At 40.1% G+C, this 19,677-nt stretch overlaps 3 protein-coding genes and 1 pseudogene across 3 annotated transcripts; 2 read left to right on the top strand and 2 right to left on the bottom strand.

Moving 5' to 3' along the window:
• The first annotated feature begins 16 nt into the window (after window positions 1-16).
• Window positions 17-2,426, top strand: gatd1 (glutamine amidotransferase class 1 domain containing 1). Its single transcript, XM_006789244.3, has 7 exons — window positions 17-170; window positions 312-388; window positions 1,273-1,378; window positions 1,472-1,579; window positions 1,684-1,775; window positions 1,878-1,971; window positions 2,070-2,426. Exons 1-7 carry the CDS (start codon window positions 122-124, stop codon window positions 2,183-2,185), a joined length of 642 nt encoding a protein of 213 aa, XP_006789307.1. The 5' UTR covers window positions 17-121; the 3' UTR covers window positions 2,186-2,426.
• Window positions 2,240-6,505, bottom strand: chid1 (chitinase domain containing 1). Its single transcript, XM_006789245.3, has 12 exons — window positions 6,072-6,505; window positions 5,759-5,902; window positions 5,275-5,407; window positions 5,130-5,174; window positions 4,936-5,042; window positions 4,782-4,843; window positions 4,604-4,693; window positions 4,378-4,479; window positions 4,141-4,290; window positions 3,224-3,304; window positions 3,075-3,117; window positions 2,240-2,988 (listed from the first exon to the last, which is right to left on the bottom strand). The coding sequence occupies exons 1-12, from the start codon at window positions 6,174-6,176 to the stop codon at window positions 2,890-2,892; spliced, it is 1,161 nt and encodes a 386-aa protein (XP_006789308.1). The 5' UTR covers window positions 6,177-6,505; the 3' UTR covers window positions 2,240-2,889.
• Window positions 6,506-6,523: 18 nt separating this feature from the next.
• Window positions 6,524-13,816, top strand: ighmbp2 (immunoglobulin mu DNA binding protein 2). The gene is made up of 16 exons (XM_035907098.2): window positions 6,524-6,712; window positions 7,954-8,036; window positions 8,273-8,442; window positions 8,859-9,054; window positions 9,141-9,238; window positions 9,351-9,514; window positions 9,612-9,812; window positions 9,895-10,036; window positions 10,123-10,297; window positions 10,697-10,879; window positions 10,973-11,091; window positions 11,185-11,279; window positions 11,989-12,112; window positions 12,236-13,045; window positions 13,141-13,340; window positions 13,470-13,816. Exons 2-16 carry the CDS (start codon window positions 7,960-7,962, stop codon window positions 13,665-13,667), a joined length of 2,952 nt encoding a protein of 983 aa, XP_035762991.1. The 5' UTR covers window positions 6,524-6,712; window positions 7,954-7,959; the 3' UTR covers window positions 13,668-13,816.
• Window positions 13,817-13,967: 151 nt separating this feature from the next.
• LOC118454067 (E3 ubiquitin-protein ligase TRIM39-like) lies at window positions 13,968-17,562 on the bottom strand (annotated as a pseudogene).
• Between the last annotated feature and the right edge of the window lie 2,115 nt (window positions 17,563-19,677).

Here is a 19,677-nt window from a genome sequence, read left to right as displayed (position 1 = left end):
TTATTTTGAAACCTATAAGCGGATGTTGTTGTCAGCTGACTGTACACCCTCCTCGCGTATTTCTTTTGGATCGTCTCACCCTTAAGGTTTTTCTTTATAATTTAAAGCAAATATTATTAAAATGTCAGCGAAACCAACATGTTTGATAGTGGCGAGTGCTTCTTCTCAAGGTGAGCCCGTTAGCTTTACTTTGAACAGCTCGGCTGTTCTCAATCATTCGTGATTTTGTCCGTTAGCTTTGACTTACTTAGCGCTGCAGAACTAGCATGAGCTCTCTGAAGCGTTTTATCTCACATATTTTGTTTATTCAGGGGTGTCTGCGAAATCTTTCCATCAGTCCTTCAGCCTTTGTAGTCCGGTCTTTAACCTGCAGACAGCCACACCAGGGGTAAGACTCCACCTGACAAGCAAATAGCAGCTACACGAACAGCTGTCGTGACCTCAGCGCGTTAGTCCATACTTACGTAGACACAGTCTCCATGACAACTGCGTAGATTTAAAAAAAAATCAAAGGAGAAATTTAAATAATCAAAATGTTAAATAAATAAACACGTCTTTTCTTCTTCTTTTTTTTACTTTTTCTTTTCGTTTGCTTGTTTTTTTTTTGTTTTTTTTTTAAATATGGTGGTAAAAAAAATTCCACGATTTTTTTTTTTTTTTTTTTGGGGGGGGGAGGGGGGGGGACCTTATTTTGGGGAAATTGTATCTTGTAGGATTTAAAAAAAAAAAAAAAAAAAAAAAAGACCAGCGATATAATCAAGGGTGATGAATGAAAGAAGGAAAAAAACTCCAGGACAAACAAGTACCTCGTTTCACTGTGACACTCATTGTCCCTGTGCACCGGAAGCATCACATTTATACAAATATATGGGTGTTACTAAAAAACGTGTTTTTTCCTGAAACTCCAAAATTGCAGCTACATTGCCAATCGCAAAATCCTTTTTTTTTTTCCTACTGGTAGCTCATCCTGGCAGGGCAGGTAAAATGATCAGAACCCTGAGTTTAAAATATTTATCAACCACCAATTTCAAGAATTTAAATATTATCGCAACAAAGATACATTATTAGATCCATGTTTGTAGAGATTGACTAACACACCAGAAAAAAAACTTGTCTTTTATACCCTGCTTTCACCCTACTACTATATCTGAAAGGTCACGGACATGCGCTTTAAGATGCAACCCAGTTCTTGGAAATAGTTCTTGTCCACTTTGTGATCATTACTCCGGGTGTGTGATGTTACCCTGTACAGAAGTGTTTCTGTGGTTGCAGGGGAAGCCAATAGACTTTGTTGGGGTTGATGAAAGCACAGCTAGATGGGTGCAGGACTTCAGTGTGAAACCCTACGCAACACCAGCCAAACTTGAATCCATAGATGGTGAGAATACTTATTTCATGCCCATTTGGCCATTTTCATGTCTGCTGCTTTAACTACTATCTTCTCACTTGTGTCACGATGACCCCTTTTAAGGTGCCCGATACCAGGCACTGCTCATCCCACACTGCCCTGGAGCGCTGAATGACCTGGCACACAGCGGCTCTCTGCACCGCATTCTCGCGCACTTCATCTCTCAACAAAGTGAGCTTGGGGCTTGTTTTAACAACTGTATGTATCTTTCTTGTTGTTGCTTTTTAGGAACACATGTACATGCGGTTTGCTTGGTTTTTTCCCCCTCTGTGCAGAGCCGGTGTGTGCAGTGGGACAGGGAGTGTCTGCACTGTGTTGTGCCACTGAAGGACAGAGGTGGATTTTCAGTGGCTACAGCTTAACAGGGGTTAGTGTTTGGTGAACTCACTAGGGGAAATATAACCCATATATCTGTTCAGCTATCACATGTTTGCTGTATTTAGTAACACCAACTTGTTGATCTTAAAAGCCTTCAGTGTTTGAACTGGTGCGGGAACCTGATTTTGCCAACCTGCCCTTGATTGTAGAAGACTTTGTGAAAGACAGCGGTGGATCGTACGCAGGTGAGCTGACCCTGCTAATAACAGAAGAGTCAAATACCAAATAATTATTTCTAAAACAGTCTGATGTTCGTCTCTGTGGATTTTTTTTTTTTTTGCAGCAAGTCAAGAAGATGCCATGCATGTGGTCGTAGACAGACACCTCATAACTGGACAGAATATGCAGTCAACCTTGCTCGCTGTAAATAATCTAATCCTGCTCTGTAATGCCAAATAAAAACCTGAAATGATACACGAGGAATGCTCCGATTTGACAGCTTTGTCGTCCCACTTTTATATTCATGTAATTAAACATTTATTTTGAACAAGTATCAGAAAACTGCTGGGTCAGAAAGAGATGTTTGGCAAAACTGCAACATACCACTTCGTTATTTGTTGATGCTGTTATTATAAACCGAGTAAAAGCAACATAGGATGGTGTAGATTCAAACATAATAAAAAATAAAGCATCAGGAGCAGATGTATTGTTGCTGATGGATGAATCTTTTTAAGAGCACAGATGATTTTAGGCGTTGGACTGAAGCGATGCTGCAGATGGCTGAAGGCCTCCAAATATAAATAAACCCTTAATTAAAATGGATACATACTGATAATCATGCAGCTTCTTTTGTTGAATGCAGAGATGTACTAATCTGTACTTTTTTTTTTTTTTTAAATCGTATCATCACAGAAAAGAAATAAAATACACTGAAGTACCTTTTTTTTGTTGGTTGCAGATGCCTAAAAATAAACCGCTGCGTCATTCAAGAGCTCGATACATTCACAACCCTCAAACAAGTTGAGCGTTAATTAAACCCCGTCAGTGGCTCACTGCAGATGTCGAGATAGGAAAAAATAAAACGGCACTGACTTCAATGACAACAAACAAAAATATTGCGTCAATAATCCGAGATTCACAGTGTTCGCCAACAAGTCCAACTCTTATAGCAGATCGTAGAAATAATCCAGTCCTTGTCCCAATTCCCACAAGGAAATTCCTGTTCCCAGTTCAGCAGCTAAAGAAATCCTCAGGTCGATTGACTGTAAAACAGTTGAAATAATATTAATCACTCATTGATGATTAATACTCCTACTATTCTTTTAATTGCAGAAGTGAACAGTTTTACCTTCAGTGAAGGGTAGTACACCACATGCTTAACTGCATTGTTCCTAAAATAAAAGGCAAAGGACAGGATATTTAATCAAGAAAAGCTCTTGGGACATTTAAATAACCTCAAAATATTGTGTAAACCCTGATGTTTTATTAAATTAATACCTCTTGTAAGTGAAGTAATGCTCTGCTGAGTATTCATCCCAGAGAACCTTTGGCCTGTGTTCTCGCAAGATCTCGATGTACCTGCAGGAAACCACAGACGAGTGCGGTAAGAGGCTTCAAGTCCATATCAAAGTTCTCAATCGACTCTTTACTCCAACTTCTCGCCATTTTTTACTATAAATAAAAAGCTCATGCTACTTGCAGTCAGAAAATTACGTTTAGTACTGTGAAAAAGTCCTGAGCCACCCCGTAATTTTTTTTATTTTGCTAAAAGAAAGGGAACCTTTTTTTTTTTAATCCATGCAAACATACGTGGAATTACCAGAGTTTCTACAATTCTAATGAGCTTGAAAGTCAACACAGTCTGAATGCTATGCAGTAAATGTTTAAGGATGCTGCACACCTGGTCGAGGTATGCTATGTTTACTCTTTGAGAATCACCCTTTTATTGCAAAAATATGATTTTGTGTCTGAAACTCCAAAACTGGTTCTTTGCTAAGTCGTCTACTATGTGTAGACACAACACTAGTGCGTCCTTCAAGTTAGGTACCTTTTTTACGCTTGAGTGATTTATAGATCAGTGTTAAGTGGTTTAACAAACAAACAAAAAAAACTAATGGAAATGGTCAGGACTGGACTGAAAATGTGTGAAAAAGCAGGAAAATACTTTTTCAGGGTTATGGTATTTCATGTTTAAGGGAAATATTGGAATTTTAAAGGAGGAATCCCTTTAAAGTTTTCATGGCCCAAGAGAGCTAGAGAGTCAAGGTTATTAAACTGTCCATTTTTGAATTATTGTATCTTTGTATTATTTTATGGTCTTGACCTTACAATATAAAGCACTTTGAGGCAACTGTTATTGTAATTTGGTAAAAGCTGTTTAAAGTATTGCAGCAATAGCCAGAGTTTCAGCTCACCTTGTTCCCAGGACTGGCTCTGTTCCCTGGCTTGCAAAATCAAGGCCGTACAGATTGAGTCCAAGCAGAATCTTCTCCCTCCACTGAGAGTTTGGTGCAAGCTGGAGGACACAGTCTCTGACCCAGGGCAGCGGAGAGCTAGGGCCCGGCCTGTAACAACAACAGCACACAACTCAGAAAACTGGATTAACGCCAGTTTGAATCCTCTTGTAGCATCACCTGTGCCCATGTACTCACCTGGCACCGCTGGAATAGTCATATGTCATGAGACTGAATCCATCGACGACTGGGGCCAACTGCTCAAACTCCTCCCTGCCAAACATACCCGGCTGCCCTGTGCTGATAATTCACAGGAAAAACAAATCTAAACCAATCACACTGATTGTTTTTGTTGTTGTTGTTGTTTGTTTTTTTTGTTTTTTTTAGCATTTATAGCTGCTGAATGCAAAATAAATGAATTCACCTTGTTACTGCTGGTGGAATAACAAGAATGCAGTCTAATCTTTTAGCTTTCAAAGTCTCACATATGTGTTTCACCAAATGGACCAGTTCCCTGTGTGGGTAGATCAGAAATGCTTGATTATTGATTAACCTCAGACAAAGCAAAACTTGTGATCGGGGCTTGCAACAGAATCACTCACTTTCTTTTGTTACCTCCCAGCTGACTCCACAACTCCAAGGTGAAGCCATCGAAACCTTCAGTCTGCAAAACCACGGTTTTTACTTTAATCAGTCACCAAATAAACCAAAAACAAGGATTTATTGGAATTAAAGACACAAACGCTACTTGTTTACTTTTGCAACATCCACCAGCTCAGTTCCCAACTCGTCAATTTCATCCTCACTTCCAAATACTGCCATGTAGTCCTGGTAGGACCAGCCATCAAATAAGAGCCGAGGCACTGATGGTTAAAAAAGAAAATGAACTAATCTGAATCCACACAATCAGACTTGAGCACCTGTGGGCAGTAAAGTTGGCATTCACTCACCAATCCTGACTTTTTTGTTAGACTTGCGTACAGCTTTGACCCAGCCTGAAAAGATCAAAAGACGCTCTTTTACCTCATGTTCATCCGTGACTTAAGGTGAGGCTTTAATCGGTGATAAAGTTAAAGAAAAAAGTGGATTATCTGCCTGGATCGTGATCGTGAAGTCCCGTAACATCAAAGGTTTCAGGTCCTCGTCTGCGCAGCTGAAGCCACACCGGTGACACCGAAGTCAGCTTGGACCCAAACATCTTGGCAACGTCATAGCCGTGGGAATTCCACTGCAGGATGAGAAAAATAAGTTGTGTCTTTGACTGTGCTCAAAGGTACATATGAAACCCTAAAGGGCAGGTTTTTAATTTTCTTACATGACCATAAGCATATTAAATTAAAGTGTTACCAGTGTCATAGATGGGGGGGATTGGATAGATTTTTTGGTGACAGCTAATAAAGATTAAGAAATTAGAATGTGATTATCAAACCAGTTAATGATTCATTATCTATCAACTGATAAATCTACTCACTGGAGACCACATGGCTATGGTCTGTCCCACCACTTACACACTATTGTCAAACGTTTAAATTCAGCAGGAGAACAAGGAGATATAATTGTGACTGGATTTCAGACTTACGGGTGTCACATATCCAAGCACTGGTCCTTGAAACGTTTTCTTGATGTGTGCACAGTATCTCTTTTCCTCCTTCGCTATGTCTTTCCAGTGCGGGTCTGACACAACAAGGTTTCTCTCCAGTACAGATAATTCTGCTGGAGATGTCTAAACAAGTGAGATCAAAGAGAAAAGAGCCCGTTTCAGTAACAGATAACCACGACAGGACGGAGACAGGAGACCAAGAACATTTTAGGCAAACGCATTCAGACCTGTTTGACCTGACAGCACAGAACAGCTCGAACCAGTTTAAAGATAAAGACCTGAAGTTACTCACCTCAGCTTCAGCTTTGTGCGACTTCTTTGCATCGGTTTTTGAAAGTGTGGCACTGACCAGCCAGCAGCATGAGACGATATGAAGGAAGACCAACGAGGCTCTCATTTCCAAAAAGCCAATTTAAAAAACACAGAGCGGTTAAATATAAGATTGGCTAGCTGAGGTCTGCAGATTTGCAGTGCAAGGGTTTCCTTCCTTTACTGGGATGTGTGAGATTAGAAACCACCATATCCTCCCGCGGCCTGAAATCAAGCAGAGCAGTAACCCAAAGCGGCCCGGCTCGTCCTGCTAAAACATACTACCCGAAATAACCATAAACAGACTGAAATCTTTTGATGTCAGGCGGTTGGTGTCTGTTTGACTGACAACTTATCTCAATGTGCTTCTGAAGCGTCAGCCTCGCCAGGAAACTTCCGGGGTTTGCATTTTTCAAAATAAAAGGTGCGTGTTTGTGACATCCGAGCCTATAGGTGGCAGTGTGCCGAGTTTGTCAACCAGTAAAACACAAACAAGGAAGAGAACAGGAACCAAACAAATCCACCTGAGTAATGACAGAGAGGGTGTTACATTTCCAAGTTATTTTACATGATTAACTAACGTTAAATTGGGCTTTTCCGTCTTTAGGTTTTAGGCGCTAACAGGTGAGTGCAGTTCTCGCTTGCTAACTGCTCATAAAGTAAAATGACCGTGGCTGTGATGTTAGCATTTAGCTTTAACATGTTTGTGCGTTGAAACGATTTACCTATACCCTGCTTCTTTTTTAAGGGTTACTTTCATCTATAATAACTAAGAGCGGGTCCTAGTGCTTTTTATTTTACAGCTTTTTTTTAATTCTACAGTTTTTCTTTTGTTGTTTTTGTCGTTTTCCCCAAATTGAAAATAAAATAAATACAGTAGTGGGTGTACAGGCTAGTAGATTCAGTTTCGGACGAATTATTTTGGAGGAGAAGTACAGAAAAAGTACAAAAATATTTAAATATGGTTGAAAGACCAATTTAACCTGTGTCGTAGTAATAATAATAATAATAATAATAATAATAATAATAATAATAATAATACATTTTATTTGAAAGTGCCTTTCAGAACACTCAAGGACACTGTACACAGCAGAACAATAAAAGCAACATAGCAAGCAGTTTACACAATCATAAAAGCATAAGACATGAAAAACAAATTTAAAATAGCAGAGTGGAGCGGTTATGTGGGATAAGTTATTTTGAACAAGTGAGTTTTGAGTTGGGACTTAAAGAGAGAGAAGGAAGTGATATTTCTTAAATCAGGAGGTAGGGAATTCCAGAGTCGAGGAGCAGAGCAGCTGAAAGCCCTGTACCCCATGGTGGCAAGACGGGGAGAGGGGACAGAGAGAGAAAGAGAAGAAGAAGACCTAAGACACCGAGATGGGATGGTGATCTGAACCAGATCAGAGAGATATGCAGGAGAGAGATGATGAATAGCCTTAAATGTGTACAAGAGTATTTTGAAATTGATACGATATCTGACTGGGAGCCAATGAAGCTGCTGCAGCTTAGTAGTAGTATGATCATGAACTATTATTGCTTTGCATACAGACGTTTTTATTTTGTTTGTTATTTGTTTGGGGTTTTTTTGTAGAACATTAAATAAATTTTTTGTAACACAGAGAAAAGGTGTATAGAAATAAAACTGTAAAAAAAGTTAAACAGAAGGTAGAAGAAGCATGAAAGTTGGAAGCAAAACTATACTTTAGTATTAAAGTGGATGAAATGTCGATTTAACTAATCCATGAATCACAAAATTAAGATTATTTATCAATCTTGCACATTATAAATATTATAGCATGTAGAGATGTTTTTCTAAAAATCAGATGATGTGCTAGAAACATCTTGTTCTGTTACAATTTCAGTGAGTAATGGCCTTGGAAAAGTTTGTGTCCAAGACACTCGAGCTTCTGCAGGAGGAGCGGGAGGCTGAGATAGAGGAGACCAGGTACGTAATGTGACATCTGCGCTGTCAAACGGTCACACTGCAGAATTTAGTTTGCTGAACTGTGCGACATAAAGATGTTTTTATTATTTGTATTTAAATCTTTTTCAGAGAGATTAAGGTGTGGTTTTAAAAAATGGATTTGTTTCTAAACACAGAGATTTCTCCTGAAAATAATCTAAAACCAAATGTTGTTATCAACAGTTGTCACTCGTGATTGCCCTTTTTTGTGCCCTCAGAGTATGGCAGGAGAACATTTCTCTCAAGGATCTTCAAAACAAAGGTGTTTGCCTGCTGAAACTGCAGATAGGAAGTCAGTCCACAGGCCTCTATGGCCGCACAGTCATCATCTTGGAGCCAAGAAAGCATCTTGGGTTCTCATCTCTGCCAAGCAACAGCTTCGGACCTGGTGAGATTGACGTCTGTTTTTACTTTATGAGGCAGAGTGTTCAGCTTTGAGGCCCTTTTCCTTTTAAGATTAGGCTTAAAATTTTCTTTTTTGATAAAGCTTATAGTTAAGGCTGGATCAGGTGACCATGAATCCTAACTTAGTTATCCTGTAACAAGACTAGGCTCTCTTCAACACCAACAAGTTGCAGCAGATGGCTGCCCCTTCCTGAGCCTGGTTCTGTCAGAGGTGTCTTCATATTAAAAGCTTTGCTTTCCCACTTTTGTCAAGTGCTTGCTCATAGGGGGTTGTCTCTCCATTATTATAGAGTTTTACCTCACAATATAAAGCACCTTTAGAAATGGTTGTTCTGATTTGCAGTATATAAATAAAATTTAATTAAATTATGTTTATATTACATGTGTCTGTCTTTGCAGGTGACATAGTTGGCTTGTATGACACTACTGGATGCACTGCAGCCTCACAGATCAGTACTGGGATTGTGACAAGGGTCGGCCAAGCATCTATAAGTGTGGCCTTTGATGATTTAAAGGATGGCCACAGTTTTGATTCAGATGCACTTTACAACCTTTTAAAGTTAGCAAATGACGTCACTTACAAACGAATGAAACGGTGAGGAATATCTGTAACCAAAAATACCTCGGTGCATGTGAATCAGTACACCTTTGAAACTTAACCCATGGGGTTTCTGCTTGCAGTGCTTTGAATACATTAAATGGATACAACAATGGACCAGCTTCCAATTTAATAAGTGTCCTCTTTGGAGACACAAAACCTACTTCTCAGTCACAACCAAGTGAGTAAATATTAGCTCCTGTTTTAATTAAATGATTGTTTAGAAATCTAAGTTTCCATATGCATATATAACATTCAACGCATTGGTGTTTGCCTCTGTTTTGTTTCATCAGATAAGGTTGAATTCTTTAACTCAAACTTGGATGACTCCCAAAGAGAAGCTGTATCCTTCGCTCTGTCACAGAGAGAGCTTGCAGTGATTCATGGGCCTCCGGGCACTGGGAAGACCACCACTGTGGTGGAAATCATCCTGCAAGCTGTCAAACAGGGGCAAAAGGTGCAAAAATGTGAATTTGATAGTGTATAAAGAAGAATGTTATCAATGCCACAACTCTAGTCTAGACAGGATCACTTTGGCTCTTGTGACTGTGCAGGTCCTGTGCTGTGCTCCTTCAAATGTGGCGGTGGATAATTTAGTGGAGAGGTTAGCCCAGTGCAAAGCCAAGGTCCTGAGGCTGGGTCACCCGGCCAGGCTACTGGAGTCCATACAGAAACATTCACTGGATGCCATCCTGGCTCAGAGTGACAACGCAAACATCATCGCTGAGATCCGGAAGGACATTGATAAAGCATTTGTGAGTATTATAGTGTGGTGTCCCGCTAACATGTCATTTTAGTGCCGTCTCAAATGATTTGTGATGTTGTGATTGTTCCAAGATGGGAATGAAAAAGGAGAAAGGAGAACGGGGGAACATGAAACGAGAAATAGGAGAGCTGAGAAAAGAGCTGAAAAGCAGAGAGGCAGCAGCCATCGCCCAGATCCTTAAAAGTGCTGACGTTGTGTTATCAACCAACACAGGTGAGTAATGGCCCGATGACAGTGTCATTCAGATGCTGGAGTAATGATGAAAGGTAATCTGGGAGCGCTTGTCTGCGTGTGTGCAGGTGCCTGCGATGACGGGCCTCTGAAGTTCCTGCCAGCTGAACATTTTGACTGGGTGGTGATAGACGAGTGTGCTCAGGCACTGGAGAGCAGCTGCTGGATCGCTCTGCTTAGAGCGCGCAAGTGCATCCTGGCTGGAGACTACAAGCAGTTACCACCTACCATTAAATCACAAATGTAAAAAATTCAAGTTTGGGTTTTTTATGCATTCATAATATTCAGCATTTGATATCTATACCGTTGTGACTTTTTTTCCCATCCTAATGCACTTTTAATCCCAGTATCAAATCAGTTATAGAAAGAAGTCATCGATGCTCCATCCATTTTTTTCCACTTTTCCAATTCAGGGTTGTGCAGGGCGGTAACCTATTCCAGTTGTCACAGGGCGAGAAGCAGGGTACAGCAGGGATCTCTCCTGGTATTCTGGCTTTCTCCCACAGTCCAAAGATGTGCAGTTAGTGGGGTTGGGTTAAATGGGTATTCTAAATTGGCCGTTGATGTGAATGCGAATGAGGCTGTTTTTCAGGAATTAAAATGTAAATCTGTAAAATTTTTATGTTGTTGTGTTGCAAACAGGGCTGCATCAAAAGGCTTATCTCTGAGTCTTATGGAGAGACTTATCCAGATGTACGGGGACTCGGTGGTTCGTATGCTGACAGTTCAGTACCGCATGAACAGTGCCATTATGCAGTGGGCCTCCAAGGAGATGTACCATGGAAGACTGACCGCTCACAGCTCTGTGGAGGGACATTTACTGAAGTGAGACTCAATGTATTATTTTAAAGCATCTCATATTTGTGTTCTGGTGACAGATGAATCTTTGGATTCATTTTAAAATGTCGCTCAAAACAGAGATCTAGCAGGAGTCGCATGCATTGAAGAGACCAGCACGCCGCTGCTTCTTATTGACACAGCAGGGTGTGGTCTGAGTGAAATGGAGGTCGCAGATGAGCAGTCCAAAGGCAACACAGGTTATTTTTTTTTAATTTTAGCTTGTAAAGAGCAATCTATGTTTACTGCTTGTGTGGTATGACAGTTTAACAGCGTGTGATGTGTTTCCTCAGGTGAGGTCGACATCGTCGATCTGCACATAAAAGCTCTGACTGAAGCTGGAGTTAAAGCTAAAGACATAGCTGTTATTGCTCCATACAATCTACAAGTAAGTCACAGAAATGAGACTGGCAGCACCGAAAGTAACTGATTGGTTTCAAAATTCCAGGGAGAATTATTAAAAATTTTCCTGAAGGTTAGATTTTCATAGCACAGTGATTAGGGAAATGCAACAAGGATGTAAAGACTAGTATAAAGAATAACTTAACTTTTAAGTAACTTAATGCATTACTTTAAAGAAAAGTGATATGTGTAATACATTACTTAAAAAAATAAATAAATAAATAATGCCCCCAACACTGATCACAACAAAGAGGAGAAATACCTCCAACGTGCACAAACATTTGACCACACAGCGTGCAATAAATTTGCATGTATGTATGTAAAAACATCTTTTCCTTTGATAAAAATAAACATCCAAAGCTTTATCATTTAAATGGTACATGGTAAACACACTGGTACTTATATAATGCCGTTCTACTTAATTTTGAGCACTCAAAGCCCTTTCTAAGTCTCATTCAGCCAATCACACACATTCATACAGTTCTTTTATCTAACATTCACATACTCACACTGCAATTGGTAGCAACTCAGGCTTTAGTATCTTGCCCAAGGATACTTCGACACAGGTGGACCCGTCAATCCACCGACCTTCTAATTGGTAGACATTCCGGTATACCACTTAAACCACAGCTGCCAAGGAAAATCGATATAACAGTGCTGTTTTGAATATAACAACCGTTTTTCTCTCCGTACAGGTCGATCTTCTACGTCAGAAACTTTCTGCAAAGCATCCAGAGCTCGAGATAAAATCAGTGGATGGATTTCAGGGCAGGGAAAAAGAGGCTGTCGTGTTGTCGTTAGTTCGATCCAACAGAAAAGGTAATTCATGACATTCCTTTTAATTCTGTCACAGAATTGTAGATGTTAGCTGCATTAAACATAAACAACAGTTTATCTTTCTACTCACAATTTTTTTTTTCCCACTGATTCCATTTATTTTAGGTGAAGTTGGATTTCTAGCAGAGGACAGAAGGATAAATGTTGCCGTTACGCGTGCAAGACGACACATCGCTGTCGTGTGTGACACTCAAACCGTTCAGAATCACGGTTTTCTGAAATCCCTGATTGATCACATGACTGCATTTGGTGAAGTCAGAACAGCGTTCGAGTACATTCAAGACATCGTACCACAAAACTACACCCGTGACCACAAAGATGCGAAAACAGCCTCTTCCAGCACCTCCACATCTACCAAACACAAGGTCAAGGATCAGCCCTCCAGTAAAGCAAAGCCAGGACAGAAAAAATCTGCTGGTAGCAGCAGCAAGGAAAATGCAGCTGGTTCAGAGAAGCAAACAAAGTCTAGCACATCAGCAGAGCAAGAGCAGAGTAAGGGCAGACGCGCTGAGATCAGAGAGCAGGTGGAAAGGTTTATGAAGGACTTAAACCAGAGTGAGCTACAGTTTCCGTCATCATTTAACTCTCATGACCGGCTGCTGGTCCATGAGATCGCTGAGGAGCTGGGCCTCATTCATGAGAGCAAAGGGGAGGGAAGTGAGAGGTGTATCACTGTCTCCAGACCCCCGGTGTCAAAACCAGCCAAAGAAGAAGCACGAGCAGCAACGGAAGAGGAAGAGGAAACGATCCCAGATTCAAAAAGTGAGCCATCGTCTCAACCCCCCTTAGACCTGAAAAGTTTACATTTAGAGAGGATGAAGAGAGAGCAGAAGAAAAGGGAAGAAAATGCTCAACAAAAAAAGCAACAGAACAACATTCATCCAGCTCAAGGCCACTCATCAAAAAAAGCAAAAGGTTTGCATCAGAAGCATCTAAACAAAGCATTTAAAGGTGTTTTCTTACCCATCAGCTTTCTAACAGTTTAACTCTGCATCATGTTTCAACCCCAGGAAAAAATCAAACCAAGGCTGGGGCCTGCGACATCGCTGCTGCCTCTGCTCCAGATGATGACTTCGACACACTCATCAGTAGTGTCATGAAGGCCGACAGTGTTTGTAGTTTTGTCAAGTGCAAAGCATCTGTGCTAACACTCGGGCAGCTCTGCCTGTTCTGTAACAGGCAGTATTGTCTCAGTCATCATATACCAGAGGTAAGAGGCACGCCTCAACTGAGTAGTATGTTTGATGTGTAGGTTAACAGGTAACACCTGCCAAGCATCTGTGGAATTTATGTTTTTTTTACGTGAAAATCTGATTGATGTCTTGCAAATACTTTTCAGGTTCACGGCTGTGGAGATAAAGCCAAGTCTCATGCTCGAATGAGGATAAGTAAAGAGGGTGTTCTTTATGCTGGGAGTGGGAAGAAAGACAAATCTATGGACCACAATAAGAAGGCCTATCTGCAAAGAAAATTGGACTCTAAGCTAAAAGACATGGCGTCACAGAGGAAGCCAAAAAACAAAGAGAAGGATGGTTAATGGTTAACTTGACACTAAATTTAAATAAATCTAAAGACTTTTCTGAGAAAGCTAAAAGAGTGTTTGAAATTGTTTATTTTCTTGCTCTTTGGACCTCTGTTTGATACAGTAAAGTACAATTTCCTGCTGAAAAACTCTTATTTAAATAAATAATTTTAATTACAAAAAATTTTCATTGTGTTTCAGTCACAATATTTATTGCATATATTACTAGTGCTGTTATGACACGTAATGGAGCCTGTCTTTTAACTCAACATTATGGGAAGCTATTCTACTTTCACTTTGTCTGGGGACAGATTGTCAATGGGTCGCGTTTTGCACATCCTTACACAATCCGGGGGAAAAGTAGGAGAAAACCTTCTCAGTAAATTTGTCTTTGAATGTGTGGTTCTTTGTAGAATCTGCAGCATTGATGAAAACAACTTTCCCCTTCTCATAGTCCAGCTCTACTGTAATCCTGTTGGGCTTCTCCTTCATTGGGAGCTTGGAGTGAGGTGTGGTCTGTGCCCACAGTGAGTCTCCATTGCTCAAGCCAATTACCCAGAAACCCTCAGCAGGGCTGAGGAAGATGGTATTCTGTCTTTGGATGGAGTCTAGAGCCACTCCAATATACCAGTCTTGGCCTTGGCCCACATCTACAGTCCAGCTGTGCTTTCCAGATGTAAAACCAGTGGCTCCCAGCACAGAAATACGGCTGACAAGGCGTTCAGGATTGTTGGGTAGGAGCTTCTTGCTGCTGTATTGCATTGATTTAGAGTAAACTTTAGAGTAAAAAATTTTTTTAACCCACCACATCTGACAATGTCTTCCACCTTCTTCCAAATGTGAAAACTAAGTGATCCCAGATGCTTTGCAGAGTTTATCAGGATATCTCTGATGACCTCTGGCTCTCCAATTTTCCACTGAAGCCTGAAACATGTTAAGTTGTTACAGCCTTCTCTCATAGAAAAGATCAATGCTGATTTTAGCAGATAGTGGGTTATGCTTACATTTTCTTTGTCTTCTTGTAGTCCTTAAGTTGAAGAGAGAATGTGAAAGAGAGTACATTATGAAATCATGTGTGAAATAGAGTTGCACATCTGGAAACGGCTGAAAGTATTAAACCTGTACAGTAATTCAAAGACACATATGTGCACTACCGTTCAAAAGTTTCAGTTTTGTATTGCAATTCAAGTCGTTCAGCTCCAATGAATAGCTTGAAACGGTACAAAGGTAAATGGTGAACTGCCAGAGGCTAAAAAAAGATAAGGTTACCCAAAACTGAAAAATAATGTAAATTTTAAATGTATACAAAAAGGCCTTTTTTTCTTTCTTTTTTTTAGGAAACACAAAATGGTTTAACAATTTAAAGCTGTTCTGCAGTAATAGAGGTTGATCAAGCCGTGAGAGTTGGTGCTGTTATTTCTTACAAGTGTTCCAACTTTTCTGGATTACTTACAACCCCCTCTGTCTGTGAGCAGACCATGTGAGCTAACTATGGCATCAGAATAAAACAAAGAGGCTTGCCTGGGCCATGAAACACCACTGCCATCCATTAGGCAAAAGGATGGTTCCACAGTGTTTGGCATCAACTGTCAAACATGGAGGAAGAAGTGTGATGGTCTGCATTAATTTATAGTTCCTTCCAAAACATGCAAACCTCCTGTACTGCATGCACTTATGCACTCCCGTACCACAATGTTGGATTTTGAACTGAATGCTGATAACATACTGCAAAGTCTCCCTCCTCTTTAGCCTGGAGGACGGAGCATCCACGATTATCAACAAGAACGTCTAATTTGGACTTGCTGAACACTTTACCACTTTGAAACAGTTCATTTCAAAGGAGTCTTGGTCCACAAGACACAAAGGTACTTCTGCACTGTTCAAATATGGCTTCCTCCTTGCATGATAGCGCACATAAGCAGCCAAAATGAAGCAAATCAGAAGTGCCAAAACTGTAATTGCCAACTAAACTAGGTTTAAAAGTTCAAATTATGAGCTCTACACCAGAAAAAAAGCCGTTATTTATGCTTTATGTAGTGTTAAAACAGGTACAATGCTGTGAAAAAGTATTTGCCCGTTCCTGAGTTCTTTTTCTTTTTTTGGATTTCTCAACAAGATGAAGGTAACAAAGAAAGATTTGAGGCTCCAAAACAGGAAACAAACTAATGGGTTACATCCATGGACACTGTAAGAGATGGACGTAGCGATTTTGTAACCGGATGCAGTGAGTCGGTGCAGGTCTGACTGTCAAACCATATGCTCATTGACTAACAACTTGTCAATCACAAATTGATACTTCCTTTCTGACAAACAGTATAACCAAGATGTATGAAATGAACTCCTTTTTAAAATTTAATATGACCCTAAATATGTAACTGAGACCATGAACTCAACAGAAAAGTGTTAACAGTGGTAAAGGTAGAAAACGATATTTCTATAGACTTCAGTGGGTCCAGAAGTCTTTTTGCAATCACAGGGATCACCCCCTGGTGGCCATTAAAAAGAACGCAGGCACATTAAAGTTGGCTCCACTTGTCAGACGCTACATGTGTCTTTAAAACTGACAATACTGATTAACCAGTACAGCATACTAACATTTTACATCCAGACTATGGAAAATAGGTCTGTGAGAAATGCTTGTCTGACATTTTATGTTTTACTTCCAAGTTTGAATCCAAGAAATCTAAGAAATACGAAATTTCAAATTTAATAAATAAAGTTGGTAAACATTTTGTGCAAAATATGATTTTGGTTAATATTCAGTAATTTTCTTGTTTGCATGTATACTAACTAAATACTTTTAATTTTACTGTTTTGTATGCTGTGTGTTATATTGATGTTCATTATCAACCTGGGCGTCCTGTTTAGCCATTTTCACTGTTTACTTGACTGTTTTTAGGACAAATAACTTAGAAGTTATTAATATAAATAAAAACAGCTTGTAAATAATGATAGTAAATGTACCTGTAGAAGCTGTACATCCTGTGCTTTGAGAGCTGTTTCAATATCATTGATTGTGGAGGAGAGTGTGTTGATCTGCTCTTCAATGTTTTCCAGCTTCTTACACATGATTTGAGTCTTAGTTTCCTCCTCCTGTTTCAGTGCCTGCAATCTGGTGTTTTCCTCCTCCTTAAGGAACTGGTGGAGCTTCTTAAACTCTTCCTTGATTCCTGTCTCCGTTTCACATGCCTGCGTCTGTAATTTTAAAGAATGTGGGGGTTTTTTAAGCTAGTAAATGGAAGGATTGTTTGTCATGCTGGGGGTTTTTTCGTCAGAAGCAACATTAAAAAGTCCCAGTAAGAGTCAGCATTGTTTCACGAAACACAAAACTCTTTACCTGGATATAGGTTTTTATTTCCTCCCATTGTTCCTTTGTGTTGATTAATACTTTGAGTTTTTTCTTTAAGGACTCGAGGCTGGCTGAGATTTCTGTCTGAAATGTACGAAGAAGAATTTTAAAATATAGCATTTCTGTGTAGTTCCTGATAATCAGTTTTCTTTGTGGTTTTGTTTAATATCACATCGAATTAAAATTGTTAATTATTTGAGTCATATTGGGTGCACTCATTTCACTATTTTCTTACATTTTACAGACATAAGAATAATGAGAATTCGTGGGACAAATGACACATTACGTGATGATGGAAGTCATTAATTAAAGATCTGTTTTTACATTGTGATGTAAGTCTACCAACAACTTCACCCCAGTATTAGTTTTTTTTAAATGTATATTTATACGTACCTTTTTCTGTTCAGCTGCCTCGTCTACTGGGTGGCAGACATGGACTTTGTGCTCTTTCGATTGTTGGCAGACAAGACAGACAAGCTCTTCATCATTGTGACAAAAACTATTCCGCTTCTGGTTGTGGAGAAAACATTTGTCTTGATTAGTGGTGGACATAACTGAGATCCTTTCTGTTTCCAGTTAAATAATCACATTCTGCAAACAGTGGTGCACTTCCCTGAACGCTCAGGTGTTTCTGTCAAGTGATGGTCTTTGATTCAGGTATTGGGACAGTAGGCGGTACAACTGGGAACATTTACAGCTTCCTGTAGAAGTTGGCCAACTAGTATAACTGGGTAATCATGCAAGTCATCCAGACATAACCAAAGATGATACACAGTGGGGCAAAAAAGTATTTAGTCAGCCACCGATTGTGCAAGTTCCCCCACTTAAAATGATGACAGAGTTCAGTAATTTGCACCAGAGGTACACTTCAACTGTGAGAGACAGAATGTGAAAAAAAAATCCATGAATTCACATGGTAGGATTTGTAAAGAATTTATTCGTAAATCAGGGTGGAAAATAAGTATTTGGTCAATAACAAAACTACAACTCAATACTTTGTAACATAACCTTTGTTGGCAATAACAGAGGTCAAACGTTTACTATAGGTCTTTACCAGGTTTGCACACACAGTAGCTGGTATTTTGGCCCATTCCTCCATGCAGATCTTCTCAAGAGCAGTGATGTTTTGGGGCTGTCACCGAGCAACACGGACTTTCAACTCCCGCCACAGATTTTCTATGGGGTTGAGGTCTGGAGACTGGCTAGGCCACTCCAGGACTTTCAAATGCTTCTTACGGAGCCACTCCTTTGTTGCCCGGGCAGTGTGTTTTGGATCATTGTCATGTTGGAAGACCCAGCCTCGTTTCATCTTCAAAGTTCTCACTGATGGAAGGAGGTTTTGGCTCAAAATCTCACGATACTTGGCCCCATTCATTCTGTCCTTAACACGGATCAGTCGTCCTGTCCCCTTGGCAGAAAAACAGCCCCATAGCATGATGTTTCCACCCCCATGCTTCACAGTAGGTATGGTGTTCTTGGGATGCAACTCAGTATTCTTCTTCCTCCAAACACGACGAGTTCAGTTTATACCAAAAAGTTCTACTTTGGTTTCATCTGACCACATGACATTCTCCCAATCCTCTGCTGTATCATCCATGTGCTCTCTGGCAAACTTCAGACGGGCCTGGACATGCACTGGCTTCAGCAGCGGAACACGTCTGGCACTGTGGGATTTGATTCCCTGCTGTTGTAGTGTGTTACTGATGGTGACCTTTGTTACTTTGGTCCCAGCTCTCTGCAGGTCATTCACCAGGTCCCCGCGTGTGGTTCTGGGATCTTTGCTCACCGTTCTCATGATCATTTTGACCCCACGGGATGAGATCTTGCATGGAGCCCCAGATCGAGGGAGATTATCAGTGGTCTTGTATGTCTTCCATTTTCTGATGATTGCTCCCACAGTTGATTTTTTCACACCAAGCTGCTTGCCTATTGTAGATTCACTCTTCCCAGTCTGGTGCAGGTCTACAATTCTTTTCCTGGTGTCCTTCGAAAGCTCTTTGGTCTTGGCCATGGCGGCGTTTGGAGTCTGACTGGTTGAGGCTGTGGACAGGTGTCTTTTATACAGATGATGAGGTCAAACAGGTGCCATTCATACAGGTAACGAGTGGGGGACAGAAAAGCTTCTTACAGAAGACGTTACAGGTCTGTGAGAGCCAGGGATTTTCCTTGTTTGAGGTGACCAAATACTTATTTTCCACCCTGATTTACGAATAAATTCTTTACAAATCCTACCATGTGAATTCATGGATTTTTTTTTCACATTCTGTCTCTCACAGTTGAAGTGTACCTCTGGTGCAAATTACTGACCTCTGTCATCATTTTAAGTGGGGGAACTTGCACAATCGGTGGCTGACTAAATACTTTTTTGCCCCACTGTAGATGCAGAAGTTGACTAATGTCCTCAATACATGCTTAAAAATGAAAAAAAAAAGTTCTCAGAAACTTTACGTTCATTTCCTTTATTTTAATAATGTACCTGTTCTGTTTATGAGTTTAAAATCATGAATGAGAAATGGCTGAATTAATCTTACTGATGTATCAGCTACTGATAACCATTGCAGCTCCTGTTCCGATTATTTATCTTGTTCCCCGTTCCATCTACTGACTGCAAAAATATAGAGCCTGCACCATGAACATGGCTGCTTTATAATAACATAATAAAAATTTTTTAACAAG

This window comes from Neolamprologus brichardi, chromosome 7 (assembly GCF_056152115.1).
Source record: "Neolamprologus brichardi isolate AB-2024 chromosome 7, ASM5615211v1, whole genome shotgun sequence".
Lineage (NCBI taxonomy): Eukaryota > Metazoa > Chordata > Actinopteri > Cichliformes > Cichlidae > Neolamprologus > Neolamprologus brichardi.
This window is presented reverse-complemented; position numbering and strand designations above follow the sequence as displayed.